The 18,409-nt window shown below is 38.6% G+C and overlaps 1 protein-coding gene across 8 annotated transcripts in view; it reads right to left on the reverse strand.

Moving 5' to 3' along the window:
- The window catches only part of PDZ-GEF (PDZ domain-containing guanine nucleotide exchange factor), a 227,190-nt gene that overhangs the window by 15,047 nt on the left and 193,734 nt on the right, over positions 1–18,409 (reverse strand). For all 8 annotated transcript variants that reach the window (XM_019047035.2, XM_019047033.2, XM_019047030.2 and 5 more), the window contains 12 exons: positions 12,280–12,375; positions 10,731–10,922; positions 9,722–9,877; positions 9,005–9,144; positions 7,402–7,627; positions 6,667–6,803; positions 5,365–5,653; positions 4,710–4,869; positions 3,348–4,306; positions 2,510–2,728; positions 1,273–1,444; positions 522–661 (listed from right to left, as the gene is read on the reverse strand). In XM_019047035.2, the coding sequence (XP_018902580.1) occupies positions 522–661; positions 1,273–1,444; positions 2,510–2,728; positions 3,348–4,306; positions 4,710–4,869; positions 5,365–5,653; positions 6,667–6,803; positions 7,402–7,627; positions 9,005–9,144; positions 9,722–9,877; positions 10,731–10,922; positions 12,280–12,375 (2,886 nt within the window). The remainder of the gene's footprint in view (positions 1–521; positions 662–1,272; positions 1,445–2,509; positions 2,729–3,347; positions 4,307–4,709; positions 4,870–5,364; positions 5,654–6,666; positions 6,804–7,401; positions 7,628–9,004; positions 9,145–9,721; positions 9,878–10,730; positions 10,923–12,279; positions 12,376–18,409) is intronic.

The raw sequence follows: 18,409 nt of genomic DNA on the forward strand, positions 1-18,409 counted from the left end.
ATCCAGCTAGAAATAGCTTATGCTAACCCAATTAACCTTGTAGGCCTGGTTACGTCGTTGTTCAGATTCATTCATAAAATGCCTGATCTTCCGTTCCTAGGTTTGCCTCATACATAGGGCAAATCTTAGGTCTTGGGTCGATTATAAAATATACAACTTTTTTATTTTTTGGCTCAATACTTCCTTAGAGTGGGTTAGAATATTATATTGTACAATCGAACATTTCGCCATTAAATTAGATACTTGGTTGTGAGGCGAATTCGAAATGAGACCAAGAGGCCAAAAAATTGGATTACAGCAGACATCCGTATTTTGGAACTTTGCGAACCCCCAGTTTCATCATTAATACATCTTTTGAAAAGCTCTTTATTTATAAAGGTCTCAAAATACATTGGATCCGAGGATTAACTTAACTGGCACCTAATCTAGATGGATTCCGTTTGCTTTCCTTGAGACAAAAAACCCAAGAAAAGTTACACGTGTACTAGGTGTACTGCACAAATAAGGAGAATGCAACTAACCTCTTCGAACATCTTCTTAGGGTTGGGAGCGCCAGCAGACTTTTTCCGCCGCTTGACAGTTGTAACACCTTGTTGTCCAATGGCAGCTCCTGTTGTAAGCTGATTAAGCGCTACCATCGCACTCGATGGTGGTTGACCTCCTGAAAACAGATCATTGTCAAAAATCAGAGGTACTTACATACTGGTAATCTGAGAAAGCCATTCATATCTTAGGATGCCTGCATACTCTTCACGGTGTCGAGAATTCGATGGAATGGGAAATATTGTTAGAAATTTGGTCTTTCCGTCCTTTCCTTCATTCGAAAACAAATGTGGTTCCAATATTGCCAAAATTCAAATTGGTTCGATATCTCCACAATATACGAGTGTATATATGATGTTCTTTCTATGCATAGCAGTTAGGGTATTTATTCGAGAGGACAAAGTTGCCAAAAATTGATCATTCAAAGGCTTTCTTCTTGAAGTTGGGATTGCTTATATCTATTGTTTAAGCGAACCATCAGTAGAGAGTTAAGTAAACTTCAAATTCATATGTGACAGGCTTTGATTTTTCCTTTGAATAGTGTGGAATCAGCATATAATCCTGTTACTTACAATATTTCGACCATACATTAGTGTTCCTTTTATCCCCCCTCTCCCTCTTTTAAAAGTAAATACAGTATAAATGAGTGATGCATTTATGATACAACTCATGTGTACACAAAAGTAAACAAAATTTATTAAAAAATGCGGAAAAAACGCACGATCTTACCTAATTCTAACATCGTTAAGAGATCATAAGGTGATGAACACATATTTGTCAGAGTACGAACTTCTTTTGCAATCATTCTAAGTTTCTCGAAATTGATCAAACCCTCAACTCGTGAGTCGTTGCCTAAATGAATGAAGGTTAGATCTTTCTTCACCACTGGATAAAATGGAATCTGTGAGTGAAAAAAAAACAACGAAAAAACCCGTTAGAAATTGATGAGACATGTTTTATTTCGAGTCATTCCCTCCCTCTTTTTAAGGTTGTATAGGAGTGACATAATAGATTAATATGGATGAAGATTAGCTCCTCATCTTGTCGGACAATCTTCCTGTGGATAGTTACTGAATGACTATGTAATTAATTATGTAGACAGATATTAATCCAATCATTATATAGATTTAAGAGAAGGAAAGAGAATGATCTCCGGACTGCCCCAGCTTGGTTGAGCTGTGTTGGTGTCCTGCAGCCAGATTATTGAAACTATATCGGCATTACAACACGAGACTATCTGAACCAGGCAATACATCGGATTTCATCGGCTACTTCAAACTTTCAATAATCAGCCTTCTGGTAAGGAACACGAGGACATTTAGTCATCATTCATGTATAAATTGCTAAGATAAAGTCAGATTTTGCAAAAAAGTACAAAGGCTGTCTAAGAAAGACCTTGACTGGCGTAACAATTAAAAAACTGAAAAACCTACTTTGCAGGTACAGGTCATTTATGAAGAAGACAACATAATCAATCGAGACCAATATCATGTTATTTGAACAAAAACTGGCCAAGATATAGTAGTTTGAATATGGAAAGTACAAAAAACTGTTAATTTAAGCTATCATAACTCGCCCAATATTTATTTGAAAAAGCTTATTTTGGTTTTGAACAATTGATTTCTACTTCTTATTTCAAATGAAATTGAGATCAGCTCAGTGGGTTGATTAGTTTTTTAAACACCGTGCCAATCCAGGTTTTTTTGGAACAGTCTTTGTATTACATTATAGAAATGCTAGGTAATCTTTCTCACAATTATTATGCCTATTATATAATTTCCTCTTATTAGAAAATTAGATTTTTTAAATAATCGTTCAAATAAAAAAAGAACTGAATTAAAATTAAATGGAAGCATGATACAATAAATCAATTAAAAAAAAAAAAATTAAAAATAACTGAGAGTAAGAAGAAAAGAGAAATCAAAAGAGGTGGAAGATCTGACAGGTGAGAAATACAAGTACTTACGATTGGCGGTTGAGTTTGTTCACTAGAGATCAACTGCCGATATTTGCTCATATTGCGCGATGGATCCATTAGGTCTTGGAGATCGCTAAATAATCGCTGGTACTTGCTCGGTAACTTTTCCCATGATAGTCTTAACCTGCTAACAGCTCCATGGCCCAACCCGGAGATAATTGCGAACATAGAGTTGAAATTCTTACACTCTTTGCACTGACGCGCCACCTGCAACAAAATCGATCAGTTCAGATTCAAACATCAGAGAATGTCGTGCACACTTTTTTTCAGCATAAAGTTGAGAAATCAATAAAATATAATTTTGCAATTACAAACTACTACTTCTGGCTTGCATATGAACCACTTATCTGCATGGACAAACTAAAGGCACATATGAATTTTCTATTGAGAGCCAGAGACACCAGTTATTTATTGACAAATGTGGTCAATTATTAGTTTTATTTAGGCAAAAACACTGATTATGCACAGTACAAAGGTATACTTCCTAAAAAGATACAAAAAAGTTTTTAGGTCCAAGTACAAAAAAAAAAGAGGGCAAAAAGACACTCGTATGACGGTGAGAAGATCCATTGTAGGATTGTCCGTATTGAGGACTAAAATTGTGTGTCATGGTAAAATGTTCAGGTTTGGAGATATCATATCATTAAAATATAATTCTAGAATGAGTCTCCTGCAAGCTGAAGTTTTTCACTTGTAAAAACTGGTGTACAAGAGGCGAGTTTCACAAGTATTGAGACAATAGCTTCATGCAGCTTGAGGCTTTCACAATTCACGATTTTTGCAGATCAGATGGAGACTACAACTACATGATGAACGAAAAACATACCTTGATAAACTGCTTGATAATCTTTGATCGCCTGACTAGATTGTGCTCTGAGCAGACTTCCGTCACCACCCAAAACATTTCACGGTTTACGAGTTCGGCAAACTGAGACAGCATTGGTGTTCCATAGCGACTCTTCAAATCAAAAAGATCGTCCACATACTCCGTTGACTCTATTTGCCGAAAGATACTGAAATCTTGAAGCGTCAGTTGAATGGCAACTTCCACTGCATTCAACTGTAAAAAGTGCACTTGACTCTCCCGAACCAGTTCACTTGCTAGGTCATCGCTCACCAATGTTTCCGTGCTTCCATTCATTTTCAAGTAATACCTGCTACTTAAGCCTATTCTTTCTGCCAAATTTTGCAACTGATCAGGTAAGCGTCTCTGCTTGATGATTCCACCCTCAGCAACTGAGACCTCACATAAAGAGAAATTGGAACTGGGTTCCGTGATACCAAACTCTTGAAGTGCCAACATGACGACCTCGTGAGCTGTTGTTTCTTTGTGAACTAACAGGTACTTGCACGTTTGATCCGACTTATAGACCTTCAACACATGTTCTGGGTAGTCGGTCCGCAAGTCGTCGTAACATATCGACATTAGATCAGGGTTGGAGTGCGAGTGCTGGTACAGGGAGGCATTGTGCGTCTGATGGTGGGGAATGGAACTGTCATCGCAAACGTCCGTTATGATGTTCTTTGGCAAGATGTTCATTTTCATGAGTGCTTTCTGCAGGCGTTTCTTTGGGCCAAGAGTCATGAAACCACCGCCGGAGCTTGATTTATGCGCAGGTGTCTTGGCGCTGGGTGATGGCGGAGGAGGAGGCATGGGTGCATGCGTGTGGTGGTCCCCCCGTGCCCGAGGATCAGCTTGTAATCTAGCTATTTCTCCAGCTGTTTTTGCTCGACCGCCTCTTGAGCGCGGAGAGTTGTCAGGTGTTGACAACATTTCTTTAAAAACTGAAACAGAGGAGGTTAACAAGTTAGAAAGTCAACAGTCAGTTCAGATTATTGTCCCAAAAACCATAACTAAGGCGATTGACCCTTGCTTTGATTCCTTATATCAGCTGTTACAGGTGCAAGGAACAGGTTAAACACTTAAAACCACAACATGGAACATCACATTTCAAATATCCTAGATGCTCTAAATGAAATGACCCCTGAACTTATGATTGTCAGTCTGGTTTAACCAGTAAAACGCAAGGTAAGTTCCGCAAAATTGCAAAAAAATTATTGATCAGGGAGAAAACAATGATATAACAAATGCAGAAACTTCTATCAAGTTCTTAAAGAAATGCTTGCTGCTTTAACTTCATAAAAACTACTGCTTATGTGCAAGGAAGAATTTGTCAGAAACACTTACCTAGTAAATTGGATTTAACGGTGATGCTAAGGTGGGTGGTGCCTCGTAACACCTCCAGTGCTCTTTTATGACTAACATGCTCAAAACTTTGACCATTTACTTCTAAAATTTGATCTCCACGTTTCAAACCAACATCTTCCGCTTTAGACCGCTTGTCAACCTGAGAAAATTTTAAAAATTTATTGAAAACGCAACTCGCAGAATTAAGATACTTAGGGGATAGTGAGTGTGATAAGTCTTGTTGCATTGGGTCCATGATCCATGGTTCATGGCATGGAAGTGCTGCAATGCCAGTGCTCAGGCCTCTTGAGGGCACCTCCGCCAGTCAGCCCAACTCCCCAACACCTCAACTGCAACTATGTACTCAGAAATGTTTGAAAGTGGGTCTCCTCATAAGATATTTGTTAATGTTGATACCGCACAAAAAGCCGACGAATGTTTTTGAGGGGCGAGTGTTTGAGAAATATTGGTACATATTGCAGAGAAAAATTGGACCTATTTGAAAATAGCTTTATTCATTTGTCTTTTCTATAAAAAAACAAAAAATAAAAATAAAAGAGGGTTGAGGGGAAAAAGCGAGAGTGACAGTATCAAGTTATCTGACAGTTTTTTGAAAACTTCAAGGTATGGATGTAAATTCTACAAGGTAACATACCTTAGAGATGAAGATTCCGAAGCCTCGTTCATAGCCGCCCAGTACAGAAAAATGAAGAACCTCATCTCGCGAAGGTCGTGCAAGTGTAATTGTTCTAGCTCTAGCTTTGGCTGCACATGCGATGTTCAGCAATCTGAGTTGACTGTCCATCGACTCAGACTCAAGACCAGCTTCAAACTTCTCCAGGAACTCCATCATGATTGGATCCGTTTCAAAGTCAGTGAAGTGATTGTTAACCCATAGTAAGACTACCCTTGTCACGCGATCTCGCGCACTTTGTTCTTCAAACCTAGAAGAATTTAATAATCAGCATTAAAGTATTTCTAACCTCTTCCTGAAAGAGAACCTCTACGGGGCCCTCCTTTCAAAATATACTGCAAGGGCAAAAGTAATAAAAAATTTTAATCGACTTGAGACAATGCCCTGTCACATTTCCTTTAGGGGACAGAGTTTCTGTGAGCGTAATTTAAGTTAAACTGGTCACGGTTAACTCCTGGGAGTTCCTGTGTTTTAGATTTTTTCTCTCAAACTTGAAATCAATTTCAAGCAACATGTTTGACTTAGCTAGGCTATCAATAAAATTTGAGATCAAAGTCTTATTACTTCTTCACAATATTCTGAGAAAAAAGTAACAAATTTTCTTCTCCGATTAAAAATAAGCAAGAAGAACTAATACGGCTATTTTTCGATTATTTCTATTAATTTATCGGTGGGATTGATCAAAATTTGAAAAAAAGATCACTAAGTAGAAAGTAACCCAATGCCACCCTCATCTTGTAAGAAAAAATGTGTGCAATTAAATTTTGAGTTTTAATTTACACAATTTAAAAATGAAAAAATCCAACTATCATTCAAAAATACAGAAAATGGATAATAAACTTCTGACTATTTTAATTATGGCGATAACCCAGGTCAGGAGGGTGAGATAAATAATGACTAATGCATAAACTTAGGTGAAATGGACAGGCAAGTATTACAGCGAAAAATTTGAAATCCTCGAATGAATGGCTGACAATATGATGACACAGAGTTGTGATAAACTTTGACCTACTCCGACGATATGATTTCAATTGCTAATTTACATAACTAAACTTATGAATGCCAGTATAACTATCGCACCATTCTGGGTCTAACTTCATGATTCCATTCATATTTCATGTCGATAAACATTGAGTCTTAATCTTTGATAATAAACAATTGAAGAAAATTTTCAAATCCTATTTGGTTACTATGATTTGACGGCAAGCTACAATCATACAATTTTAAAAGGAAAAAAAGAAACAATTGATGATACATGCTTACCATTGTAAAAGTTGATTGGCTACTAAAATAGAACTATCTATAAAGGTACGGTGAGTGAGTAAAAAGTCTTCAACATAAGTTGGGTCTATCACGGAATTTTCTTCGATTAATTGTAACATTAACCGTTCGGGAGTTCCCTGAAAGAGACAGAAAGAAACAAAAAATTTTCAGTAATGTCTGAAAATACAAAAAATAAAAGTAGAAACTCATCTTTGGAAACGACTGAACTGTGTAGATTGATCTTTTCAACTATTAAGTAATATATTGAAGGGTATCAGCTGGAACGCCATCAAATTCATTTTATCTTGACAAAACAACTTCTTTTCAACTTCACTCACATCATACTTAGGTATTTTTCTACAAAATAGAAATTCCCCCTATTTGGATTTTAAAACACCCCACATGTGCATCCGATTAAAGATACAACATCTTAGATTCTGATGAGAGATTTAAAAATACTGTTGAACTTGGGTGGGAAAAAAAATTCAGGATGAAGAAAGAATGCTTCTTTAAAACTGTCCCTTGAGTATTCGAAATTAAAATTTGCCTCATAATTTAAAAGAAATATTGAGGGAATGTCTGAAAAACATTTAGAATACAAATAGTTCATATTTTACTGACTGGCGATAAAAAATTGATTTTGGTTTTTCAGGTTTTATTAAGGTCAGGAGTTACAAAAATTAATTCTGGGTAACTTGTCCTCTAATTAAGGAAGCAGAAACTCCATCAACTAACCCTAATAACAACGTGGCCTCTTCTTCCTTGGTCTAAAGCGCCTCGCTGCTCTGTGACCATAACGAGTCGTCCCTGAGCATCTTCGTGCCGCCTGGTGTTTTCTGCGCCTTGATGCTGAATGCGGTAGTAATCGGTTTGTGTTACACATACAAATTGACAATCGTCACATTTTGTTCGCATTACTCCACGATGGTAAAGTTTGTCCATTGTTGGTAAAATGCCAAAACTACAAAAAAAGGAAAAAAGTTAGGTGATTGTCACAGACATTTTTTGGAGGCTTCCTAGCTTTGTCCAACACATTCTTTAATATCATGGTGCCATTAAGAAGGCTAGTAAGCTCTTCAATTTTGATACATTTGAAGGCTTTTGGAGAGTTCTGAAAACTTTCAGAATACCATGCAGATATTGTATAAGTTTCAATTTGATGATTTGGACCTCCGGACTGGCATCTTACATTTGCAGCCAGAATATTAAAATCAAAACACCTGCAACATATCCATCTTAGGTACGGTAATTGAGGACTTGGGTGTGAAAAGGGCAGTTTTGTAACAAAGTTTAAAATTCCCACCAACAATTTTTTGTGGGGAAACTACTGGATTATGAAATATGAGATTTGTGTTGAGGATATTGTTAAATTATGAGGGATATCTCATTATGTTTCCATATTTCTACAAGCATTATCATACCTATTAAGAGTGTAAAGGTGTAACAAGGAAATTTTTAAAAACTGAAACTAAGAATCGCCTTTTTTACTCCACAGTCCTCAATCATGATAAAACCATGGTATTGTTTTCAGCTTTTTAGCAGTTCCTACTTTTTTTCAGTTGGATCACAAATGGCAAAAAGGAACCAGCGCGATTACAGCCTTGTAAAAATGTTGCTCCTTCATAATTATTCAAAAAAATCTCCCAAAATAGCAAATAGTTTTGGCTTCCCACAAAAAAAAATTAATGGATAATTTTGAAGGAAAATAACTTGTCTAAATTTTAATACTGTACATTTATTATGTAGGTAGTTTTAAAAGAAAATAAGAAGTTGCACGATTTTGAAAACACTGTAATCGCATTGGATCCTTTTAGCTAAATACAATCCAGTTATGCCTCATTGGATAGAAATCTATCCTTCTATAAATAAATAACTTTTTTGTTAAGAATTCGAATTTCTTTACCGACTAAACATGATATTTTTCCACCTATGTTGTTCCTTTACTGCAGAGTGAATTTCTTTTTTCAACAACTACAAATCTCTAACTGCCAACTCTTCACACCGGATAAATTCATGAAATTTGAGTTCCCTTTCTATTAATGAATACGATGACTTAAACTACCATGCTAAAGAAAAACGCTGCATGAACATTCAAGAGTAGCCAAAGTTCCTTTGATAAAATGTTCATTTTTAAGGAGAGCCATGAGTATTCTGTCTTGAAATTTTCAGAGAATTTAGAGCTGATTGTGAATGGAACTTTCTGAAAAATTGGAGGAAAAATATTCACAGATTTCCTCAAAAATCCGTATCTTATGAAAAGAAATTTGGCAACGTCTGACGGCTCATACGGCGTTTCTCCTTAGCACGGCAGTATAAAGATATAATACGTGAGACTCACCTATCACCAAGATGGAGCTGCTCAGTGCAACCATTGCTATGTTCAACTTCAACGTGGCCATTGATAAGAACACTCCAGGAGTCCAGTTCTTCACCATCGTTCATAACCAGGGTACCGGCTTTCTCAACCACAGCAAACACCTGTTAAAAATTAAAGTATTAAAGTCAACTGTTTCATTTTTATCCAGGGTGGCGTTGAAGTCAAACTTCAATTTGAATCACTTGTATGATTATTTGGATCAAACTTTTGCAATGTACCTTTGAACTCACTCCATTTGAGACTTATTGAGTTTACCTCGAGTATTATTGAGGATCTCATCTTAATGGATCTCAACCAGCTTGAAGGACTTTTCAGGTCAAGAAGCAGTGGGAGCATGTTATAATTGAGGAAGTTTCAATGTATTCCTTTAATTTTTTCCTAGAATCCGATAAACTTTTTAAGTACCTTCTTCAGGGAACTTGCACAAAATGATGAGATCGAAGTTTCTCTCACCCTGTTATTGTTGCTATTTTAAAACTTGGTGCATGTGATCATCATTTTTCTTTTTACACAAGAGGAAGGATCTAAATTGAAAAAATTTAGCTATATGATTTTTTTTAAAGAAAATTAATTTTAATAATTCTTAAAAAAAAAGTTGAATTAATAAAAGAAAGGAAGAAGAAAAATTCTTTGCTTTTAAAAGTCTACAGACAAGAAGGAAAGATTCTCGATGCTTACCATGACACTACAGAGCGCTCGGCGCACAGCTAAGGTCATGTTTGTGAATGCTTTGAGATGCTGTGTAAATTCTAGTAAGATTTCTACATCATCCTCTGTTCGTTCTGAAGGATCTTTCTCCAAGCATTCTCGCACAGTATCTCGCACGGCAAGGCTCTGTAACAGAAGGCAAAAATAATTAGTATCTTGAAGGATAAAAGGAAGTTTTTCAATTGGTTGCGATTAAAACGTCCCAATTCAAAAAACTGCAAAACTGATTTCAGTAAAGGACGGTCATCATTCACAGAAAAAAATAGATGGTCCTGACGACAAAACCTTCTGTTCGCAGGGCTCCTGCAGTGTCTTTGTTACACTTACAGAATTTTTCTGTTGTGAGAACAGAAAAATTCTGTAAGTGTAACAACAAAACTGCAGGAGCCCTGTGAACAGAAGGTTTTATCGATAGCACCATCTATTTTTTCCTGTGTTTCTCAATAAAAGATATATTTCAAATTATTGCTCAAATTAAGGGTGAAATTTTAAAACTAGCGAGATAATGAACAAAAATTGCAGGCTATCATTCAAAAATGCAGCTTTATAGCCTTCCACTTGATATATGAATACGAAATCATTATTTTCATGAAAACATTCATTGAGGTACTTCCAGGCTCCGGTCTGTGGGCGTCAGACTTTGAAACAGTCTTTGATTTTTCTTGGTCTACTTTCAACAAATATATCCCCAGGAAGTAGAAACTTGTTTCATTAGTATATATTAACAAATTTTCAGATAAATTACATCAGAGACTAAATGCATTAATTTTTTATTCTACAATAATTGGTGAATTTGACGAACACAAAGAGTGGAATTGAATTCTGACTTATGATCTATCTTCATACTCACTCTGCTTGGGGCTTACGCTTAACATTAAGTGTGTCAAATTTTTAGTTTCTTAAAAGCCATCGTCTCCACATGGCATTTCCAACTTAAAACTATGCAAAAAAGTAATTCGTTGAGCAATTAAATACTCACATCTGTGCTCTCTCCAAGATCTTCTTCATCTGAGTCGACTATTGATTCGACCAGACCGGAGAGATCGACTTCGTCTGCTTCTACAGAGCTGTGGACGCTTGTCATTGTATCACTGCCAGAGTAAGCTGAGCTCGTATCCGAAGAGTGCGAGCTGCGGTTGCTCTTCTGGTACAACTCCGGCCTTGTACCAAACTGTAATCATACAAGAAAATATCATTAGTATACATTTTATTTTGTTATTCGAGTGATGGCGGAGCAGCAGTGCCCGTGATATTTCATGATTTCTCTAGGTTTCATTAAGTTTTTCAAGGAACTCATTTAGGTGGTAGAATGCAGAATTTTGGCAGAAGTTTTAGAAATGCTCCGGGATGATCGTTTTTCAAAGATAGTTTCAATGAAAGTGGGAGGGCATTGAAAAGTTGCGAATAGTCCCTCCGAGGGGCGGGCGCACCGCTGCTCTAGTTTTCCGCCTTTAAAATATGGCTCCCTGAAAATTGAACCCGTCCGCGGGAAAAGAACAAATAAAACTTCGCCCGCCTTGGGCGCGGCTCTGGAAGTTTGTTCACCGACTGTACAAGTAAAACACCCCCCACCCTTCATGGCTCTGAGAGTTAGCGGTCTTCGAACGTCGAGATAAATAAAAAAATGGGCAAGCTCTTGTAGCTCATCTTGCATCGACAACACCGCTTTCAGAATCGCAGAATAAACAAATGTGAGGGTAGTGTGGGGGGGGGGGGGAGGAGGAGGAGGGAGAGTCAAACTGACCTCCAACTTTTCCCGGGCTTAATTTTACCGGCTCGACCTCAACTTTTCCAACTTTCCGACTCCAACTTTTGAACTGCGAGAGTCGCGACAAATGAGGACACGACAAGACAAAAATGGGTCTCGACGCGGGGGGGGGGGGGGAGGGGGGGATGATGATGATGATGATTAAGTGGGCTCCTGTTGCCGGGAGCTTCTCGAAGAACTCCCGGTTCCAAGGAAAAGTCTAACGTGCAAAGGAAGAGCACCGCATGAGCCTTTCAGGGTCGCCACAGAATTTCGAAAATGAAATTCCCTGACATTTCCCTGATTTCCCTGACACTTTTTGGTGAAATTCCCTGACAATTCGAGAAATGACAGGTGGTTAAAAAGATATAATTGAAAATATTTTTCGGGCAAAATTTATTATTCGAGACTACCCTTCCAGATAGCAAATAAGGGTGATCGCACAAATTTTCCCTGAATTTTTAAACTTCCTTGACGTTTCCTGATATTCCCTGACTGGCAACCCTCGCCTTGGGACTTTACCGAAAATCCTTTGATAACACACGAATTTTCCGGCAAAAGGGGCCGTCCCTAAATTGCGTAACGCTCCAAGGGGGTGAAGCTCTTGGCCGGTTCTACGTTGCGTTTCAGGGGGTGTAGAGCGAAGCGTTACATAACGAGTCAACGTGATTTTTTATCGAGTTTCTGTGGAAAATTGAATTAATTTCGCAACCTTGGGATCAATTTTGCAAATTTCCTTTTTTTCTTTTTCTTTTTAAATGAATTATATGATGATACTTACGGTTTCATCGAAGACTAAGCTGACGCCCCGGTCCATGACGGCCGGGACGCGGGTGTTGGATCCAGTCCGAGCCCCTGCAACTTCTGGATAGTCAATCTGCAACACAACAAAGCAAGTATATTAGTATACTCTAGTTATGATCAGGTTAGAGCAGCAAAAATTGTCGCGGGGAAAAATCAGAATTAAATCGTAAAAAATGATGAAAATCCCCGGATCACAAATATCAACAATTCCTGCTTATTTCCTGGAATTCCTTGGATTCAGTGACAAGATATCCCCGAAAACGCATGTCAGAATTCCCTAACTCTCTCTCGTTTTTCCCTGATAGCGCCGAAAAAAATCACTGACCATTATGGCTAAAATTTCTCAACTCCTTTTTGACTTCTTTGACTTGGCCACAAGAAATATGAACGAAAATTCCCTGAAAATAAAGGGAACAACACCTCGACTACATGATTTTACCTCACAAAAATACAAAACGTTTTCTGTTGCGACGCGACGCTTCGAATAAAAAAATTCCTACGATTATGATGCCCATTCCCAGACTCGTCCAGGTTTTACCAGTTTTAGCCTGACGCACAGTGGATCGAGTCAAGCAGAGAAGTCGAAAATTACAGTTTTGACTAAAACTGCAAACTTTGATGTTTATTTCGTCACATTTTAAATTATAAGGGGACGCACATAGAAGAAAATTTCACGAGGAAACCAACGGAACCATCTTCAGAACCTCAAAGGTTTGTACAAACAGAGTTTTAGGCGTTTAAAGTGTCAAAATTTTGTCCGACTTTTCCTATTGACTCGATCCACTGTGTAACGCTCGCAACCCTGAAAATGTATCAACTTCATTTTTAACGAGTTGGCGCATCAAATCGCTGCGCCTTCGAGGCGTTTCCAAAATAGCTTTTCCGCGGGTTGTTGTTGCCCATCCGAACATAGGCTCCCTGAAAGAGCATTCTTTACATCAAACGCAATGGGTTCTGGGGTCGTAAAAAAAAATAAATAAATAAATAAAGCGAACGGCAATGGAGTTAACTATCCAGAGATCGCTCGTAACCTCGCGTCGGGCGAGAGAGCGAATTTTTTTATGCTTTATAAAAGGGTCACTTACCATATCTGATGGTTTATTTTCAATTTTTCTCGCGCCCGGAAAAACGGAAGCGCTCGCGATAAGGCGGAAACGAGACTCGTGAGAGCGGGGCGCACAATGGATCGAGTTAATAGGAGGAGTCAGACAAAATTTGGAAACTTTAAACGCTTATAGCTCCGTTTATACAAAATTTGAGGTTCCAAATTTGGTTTCATCGCGTTTCTTTTGAAATTTTCTTCAAAAAGCATCCCTTAAAATTTAACATGTGACGAAACAAACATCAAAATTTGCAGTTTTAGTCAAAAATTTTGTGTCTGACCTCCCTGATGGCCTCCGTCCACTGTGCGGCGGGCGGATGCCAGAAAATCATCGTTCCATTTTCATCTCGGTTAAATTATAAACACCCTCCGGTTGGGGATGAAAGGGCGTGGTGCCCAAATTTACACGTTAACTTACTTTTCTCCCTGCCATGCTCAGAGATGCAAGGTATCATGAAATTGTATAATATTCGATGAAATTCGTCAGAAAGAAAATAATGGCAACCAAAAGATTATCAAATTATCAAAGAAAATCTGATATTTTGGTGAGGATTTTTGCATGGTTTTTCATTTCACTTTCCAGCCGGCAGAATTTCAGTGGATTATTTCATTTTTGTACACTTTTTCCACGAATGCCCCGACTTTCCGAGGCTTTTCCCTTCCTCAGAATTTGCAGCTTTTCCAGGTTTTCCAGACCGCCAGAAACCCTCCTTTCACCGAAAAGAGGCAGAGGCTCAAACTTTTCCGGCAATATTGTTTTTCCTCCATTTAAATCCATTAAAAGTGCCGATTTTAGGTGAGGCAAGACAAAAATCCATTGCTTCCCATAATTATGTTGAAATGGAAGAAAAATAGTGTTGCCAACTGAATCGCTGAAAATCCTTTGTTTTACATAACTATGTTCAAATGGAAGAAAAACAGTGTTAGCAACTTTGAAGAATCGCTGAAAATCCTTTGTTTTACATAATTTTGTTCAAATTGAAGAAAAACAGTGTTGCCAACTTAAAAAAGAGCTACTAATTGTGAGATGACGTCATCAATCAACCGTGCGGATTAGCCCTTAAATTTTAGAGAGACAATCCATGGTACGAGCTCTGCGATTGCCTTTCTCAGCGTGAGCAAATACGCACATGACACGATTCAGTCGGACACAAAGGAAGCGGCGTCGTGCCGTATGTACGTGGCGGTTGGGCGGGGAGGCTCGCATTCGTGAAGCGAGGAAATGTCAAGTGGTCTCGGTCGGGGCGCACAAAATGTCATTCTGGAGGTCCCAGCTCCCGCTCCTTCAAGAGGCGATAGCGCTAAGACCTTTAAAGTCCTTCCTCAAACCTATCCTTTCGTGGGCCAATTATGCGGTCGTCCTCAGGAGAAACGCCGTAAGAGCATTCCGATGTAGCCTTTTCTCACGGAAAATATCTATTTTTCAAGACAGTTATGAATGTTTTTCCTTGGAACTGACGAGTGGATCTGTAAGCAGAATTCGCTCGGCCTTAATCCGTGAAAATTTGTAAGCCCGAGCATGGATGTCTACCAAACTCCCTGATGTCTTCGGACAATAAATAGTGCCTATAGATGGCTGTAGATTCCTAAAGGAATAGAAGCCACTAAACTCTCAATAAAAAAAAAAAAAAAAAAAAAAAAAAAAAAAAAAAAAAAAAAAATGTTTTTTCTTTTTCACAGACTTTTTAGATTTCCAACAAAATCTTCCGAAAAATCGGAGGTGAAAAATTCACTTTTCCCCTGAAAATTCGTTGTTTTTAAAGAAAATATGGCAACGCCTGATGGCTCGTACGGCGTTCTTCCTTAGCACGGCAGTGTGGTTAACATTGAGAGTAAGACAGGTCAAAGAACGCCTCTAAAACGCAGTATCATAAAAGGACAATTTAAACCGAACTTGAGTAAAATTCAACAGCTCAACTTTGGGATTAGACCCTTCCCAGAGGTCAAAACGGCATTCCACTGAGAGAAAAATACGGAATACTAAAGAAAATCTACTACAGGTTTATCAACAGTTAAGATATGTTAGATCTTAGTTCAACCTCAAGTTCTTCAAAATAACAAGTGCTATACTTGTTCTATGATGTGCGATAAATCACCGAAAATTATTGTACGGATTTATTTCCAAAGTTTAACTGTCTAATTATACTCGAGTCTCGTAAATTTTAAGATTTTCATAATGCTACGTTAAAAGCGATGGAATGACGCGCACGGAATTAAACAAAGTTGAAGGAGAAACAAGCAAAACGCCCTCAGTTCGTAAACTAAGTCCATTAAAACGCCTGAATGCAACTATTCGAGCTCCATGGATGTCCGTGTTGCATACGCACAAAAGCGAAGGCGTTTTGAGCCTCCGTGCACGCACCGCGCCGGAACGGCTTCGGCGGGCAGTACTGCGAGGATCCTACTGACCATAGATCCTTGAATTCTTCGTCATTACTACGTAGACACCACGTTGACACAAATAATTGCTTTACAAATCATGGTAGCACGTCGCGATATCAACATTGTGCATTGCAATCAGATTTCAGACATAGATACAGTTTTTTTGGAAGTCTTCTCTCCCGTTTCAAGGGATATATCATTTGCGCGAACGACTCTCTACTTTCAAATCTTCATTTGCGCCTTTGGAAGTGATACTACTGCCCTGCCCTACTGCCGTGATAAGGAAAAACGCCTTATAAGCCTTTGGACCTTGCTAGATTTACTTCAATAAAACCAGGATATTCTTGGAAATCGTGAATATTTTTCCTCAAATTTGTGTACACAATTTTGTTCTCATTTGTATCTAAAATATCTGGAAATTTCAAAAGTAGAAATATGAGTAACTTTTCTCAAAAATACTTGTTTTATCCGGAAAAATTTGGCAACTTTCGAATGTTCATACGGCGGCGTTCGTCCTTAACGTTATAGCCTAGCGGCTGGGCTAGGCCCTAGCCCATGGCTCTTGCCGCTATCACACGCTGAATGTGGGAGCTGACAGTTGCTTGAATGTGGAAGTCATCGGCCCGATGCCTGAATTTTGCGCGTGTCGCGCAAAATCAAACTCTGTCAATCAAATGCCTCAGCGAACATCGGATAATGTCTGATTTGTCTGAGCTACTCGAATAGATTTGATACACATCTGGATGAAAATAATTCGAATTTGCGAATTTTCAGCCGTTGAGCGATGACTGTTGACTTCCACATTCAGCTGCCAAGTTCGGCGTGCGTGATTCTGGCATCTGCGTAATCAACCCCCTGGGTGTCACGGAACCGGCACCAAAGATCATCGTCTGAGACAAAGGTTACATCCGACGGCGGTAGGGAGCGTTGCGAGCGGCTGGCGGGGGTCGGGTCGGGGGTGCACTCGCGGTGAACCAACCAAGATGAATTAATTCCACCGGGTAAACAACTCGGCTATTTTTCCCCCGTTTCCCCCGATGAACCCTCTCTCCCTCGATAAATATAGGTCATACCGGCAGAGAACACTACTACACCCCCAGCTCCACGCACACTTCCGCAACTTCGATTCGCGCTTTTTCCCTCTCCTCGTTGTATGGACCAAACATTTGGGCCTAACCTGGAAGAAACCAAAATATCTTCAAATAACACACCTAACCAAGTTGGTATGCTACGCAATGAGCTTATCATGGGTTTTATTACAGAATGCAATGGGTTATTCTTCCATGATTAATACTTGTTGAGTTATATACAGATTAAGTATGATTTTATTAATGTTCTTTATTTATTTTCTTTGTTACGTTTACTTACATACTTTGGTGGTTATATAGTTCATTAATAAAATCTAAAATCATTAATATTAATTTTAAGTTAATTTTCATTAATGTTACTATTTTGAATCGGGCCAAAGCAGACGCGAACTACCAAATTCAAAATTAAAATATAATCCACAGCGAAAAGAGAGGAGTTTTCATTATTTTTAACGTCAAACCCTCCAAAAATTCCATGAATCCTTGAATATTTTACGTTTTCACATGAATTTTGGCGATTTCCGTTCTTTCCACATTCTACACGACATGAGATAGAGTGGCGAGGCGCGAGGGCGCACTGCGGGCTGATTCTTGAAATGGGTAGACAAAGCTATAGACAAAGAAGACATCGGGAGTATGGAGCGATCCTATTGGTTAATTTGGGTGGTTCTTATAGACTAAGGGAGAAAATGATTGACTAACTATCGGGTCTCTCGCGAGTTGCCGTTAGTTAGTCTAATACCTAAATCCTTTGTCTTTGCAAACACTCGCCTCCATCAGCAGAAAATCCCTCCATATCCTTTTCGTTGTCTTTGTCTATAGCTTTCTCTATCCATTTCAACTATCATCCCACAGAAGACCAATTCAACTGAAGAGGTCGGACATGGATATATTGTTTTTAACTGCAAATTTTGGTCTTCTTTTCGTCAAATTTAACAATTTAAGGGGTGCTTCTAAAAGAAAATTTTACGAAAAACCCAACGAGACCACTATACAAAAACCTCAACTTTTGGTGTTGACAGAGTTACAAGCTTTTAAAGTTTCCATGCTTCGTCAGACATCTCCCACTGACTCATTCCGTTGCGGGGCTTAGCGACTTTACGACTTCTTACTTCAGGTGGATAAAACCTGGAATTGCTCGGCGCACACTGAGAAAAAACTATGGCTTATAAACCTATTAGAGGTAAATATGGAACACCACTAATAGTAGTACCTCTACATATAATAATAGCACATATACCTTAGTTATGGTACGGGGTACCTTAATTAGGTACAGAGACCTCAGTATGGTTCACAGACCGAGAATCATTAGTTTATTTACGACTATTATAGGTGTTCCATATTTACCTCTAATAGGTTTATAAACCATAGTTTTTTCTCAGTGCAGGTGGCTGTCACGATTGGCTGACGGAGACTTTCCTCGTCGAGATGAAACGTGAGCATCTCGGGCGGCTCAAGACTCAGACGCAGGGAAAATCGCGTGGGCTGGATTTTTCCGACTTTCATTTTCCCCCGTCGTCCTCATGACGTGAATC

The sequence above is a fragment of the Bemisia tabaci genome, chromosome 3 (assembly GCF_918797505.1).
Source record: "Bemisia tabaci chromosome 3, PGI_BMITA_v3".
Lineage (NCBI taxonomy): Eukaryota > Metazoa > Arthropoda > Insecta > Hemiptera > Aleyrodidae > Bemisia > Bemisia tabaci.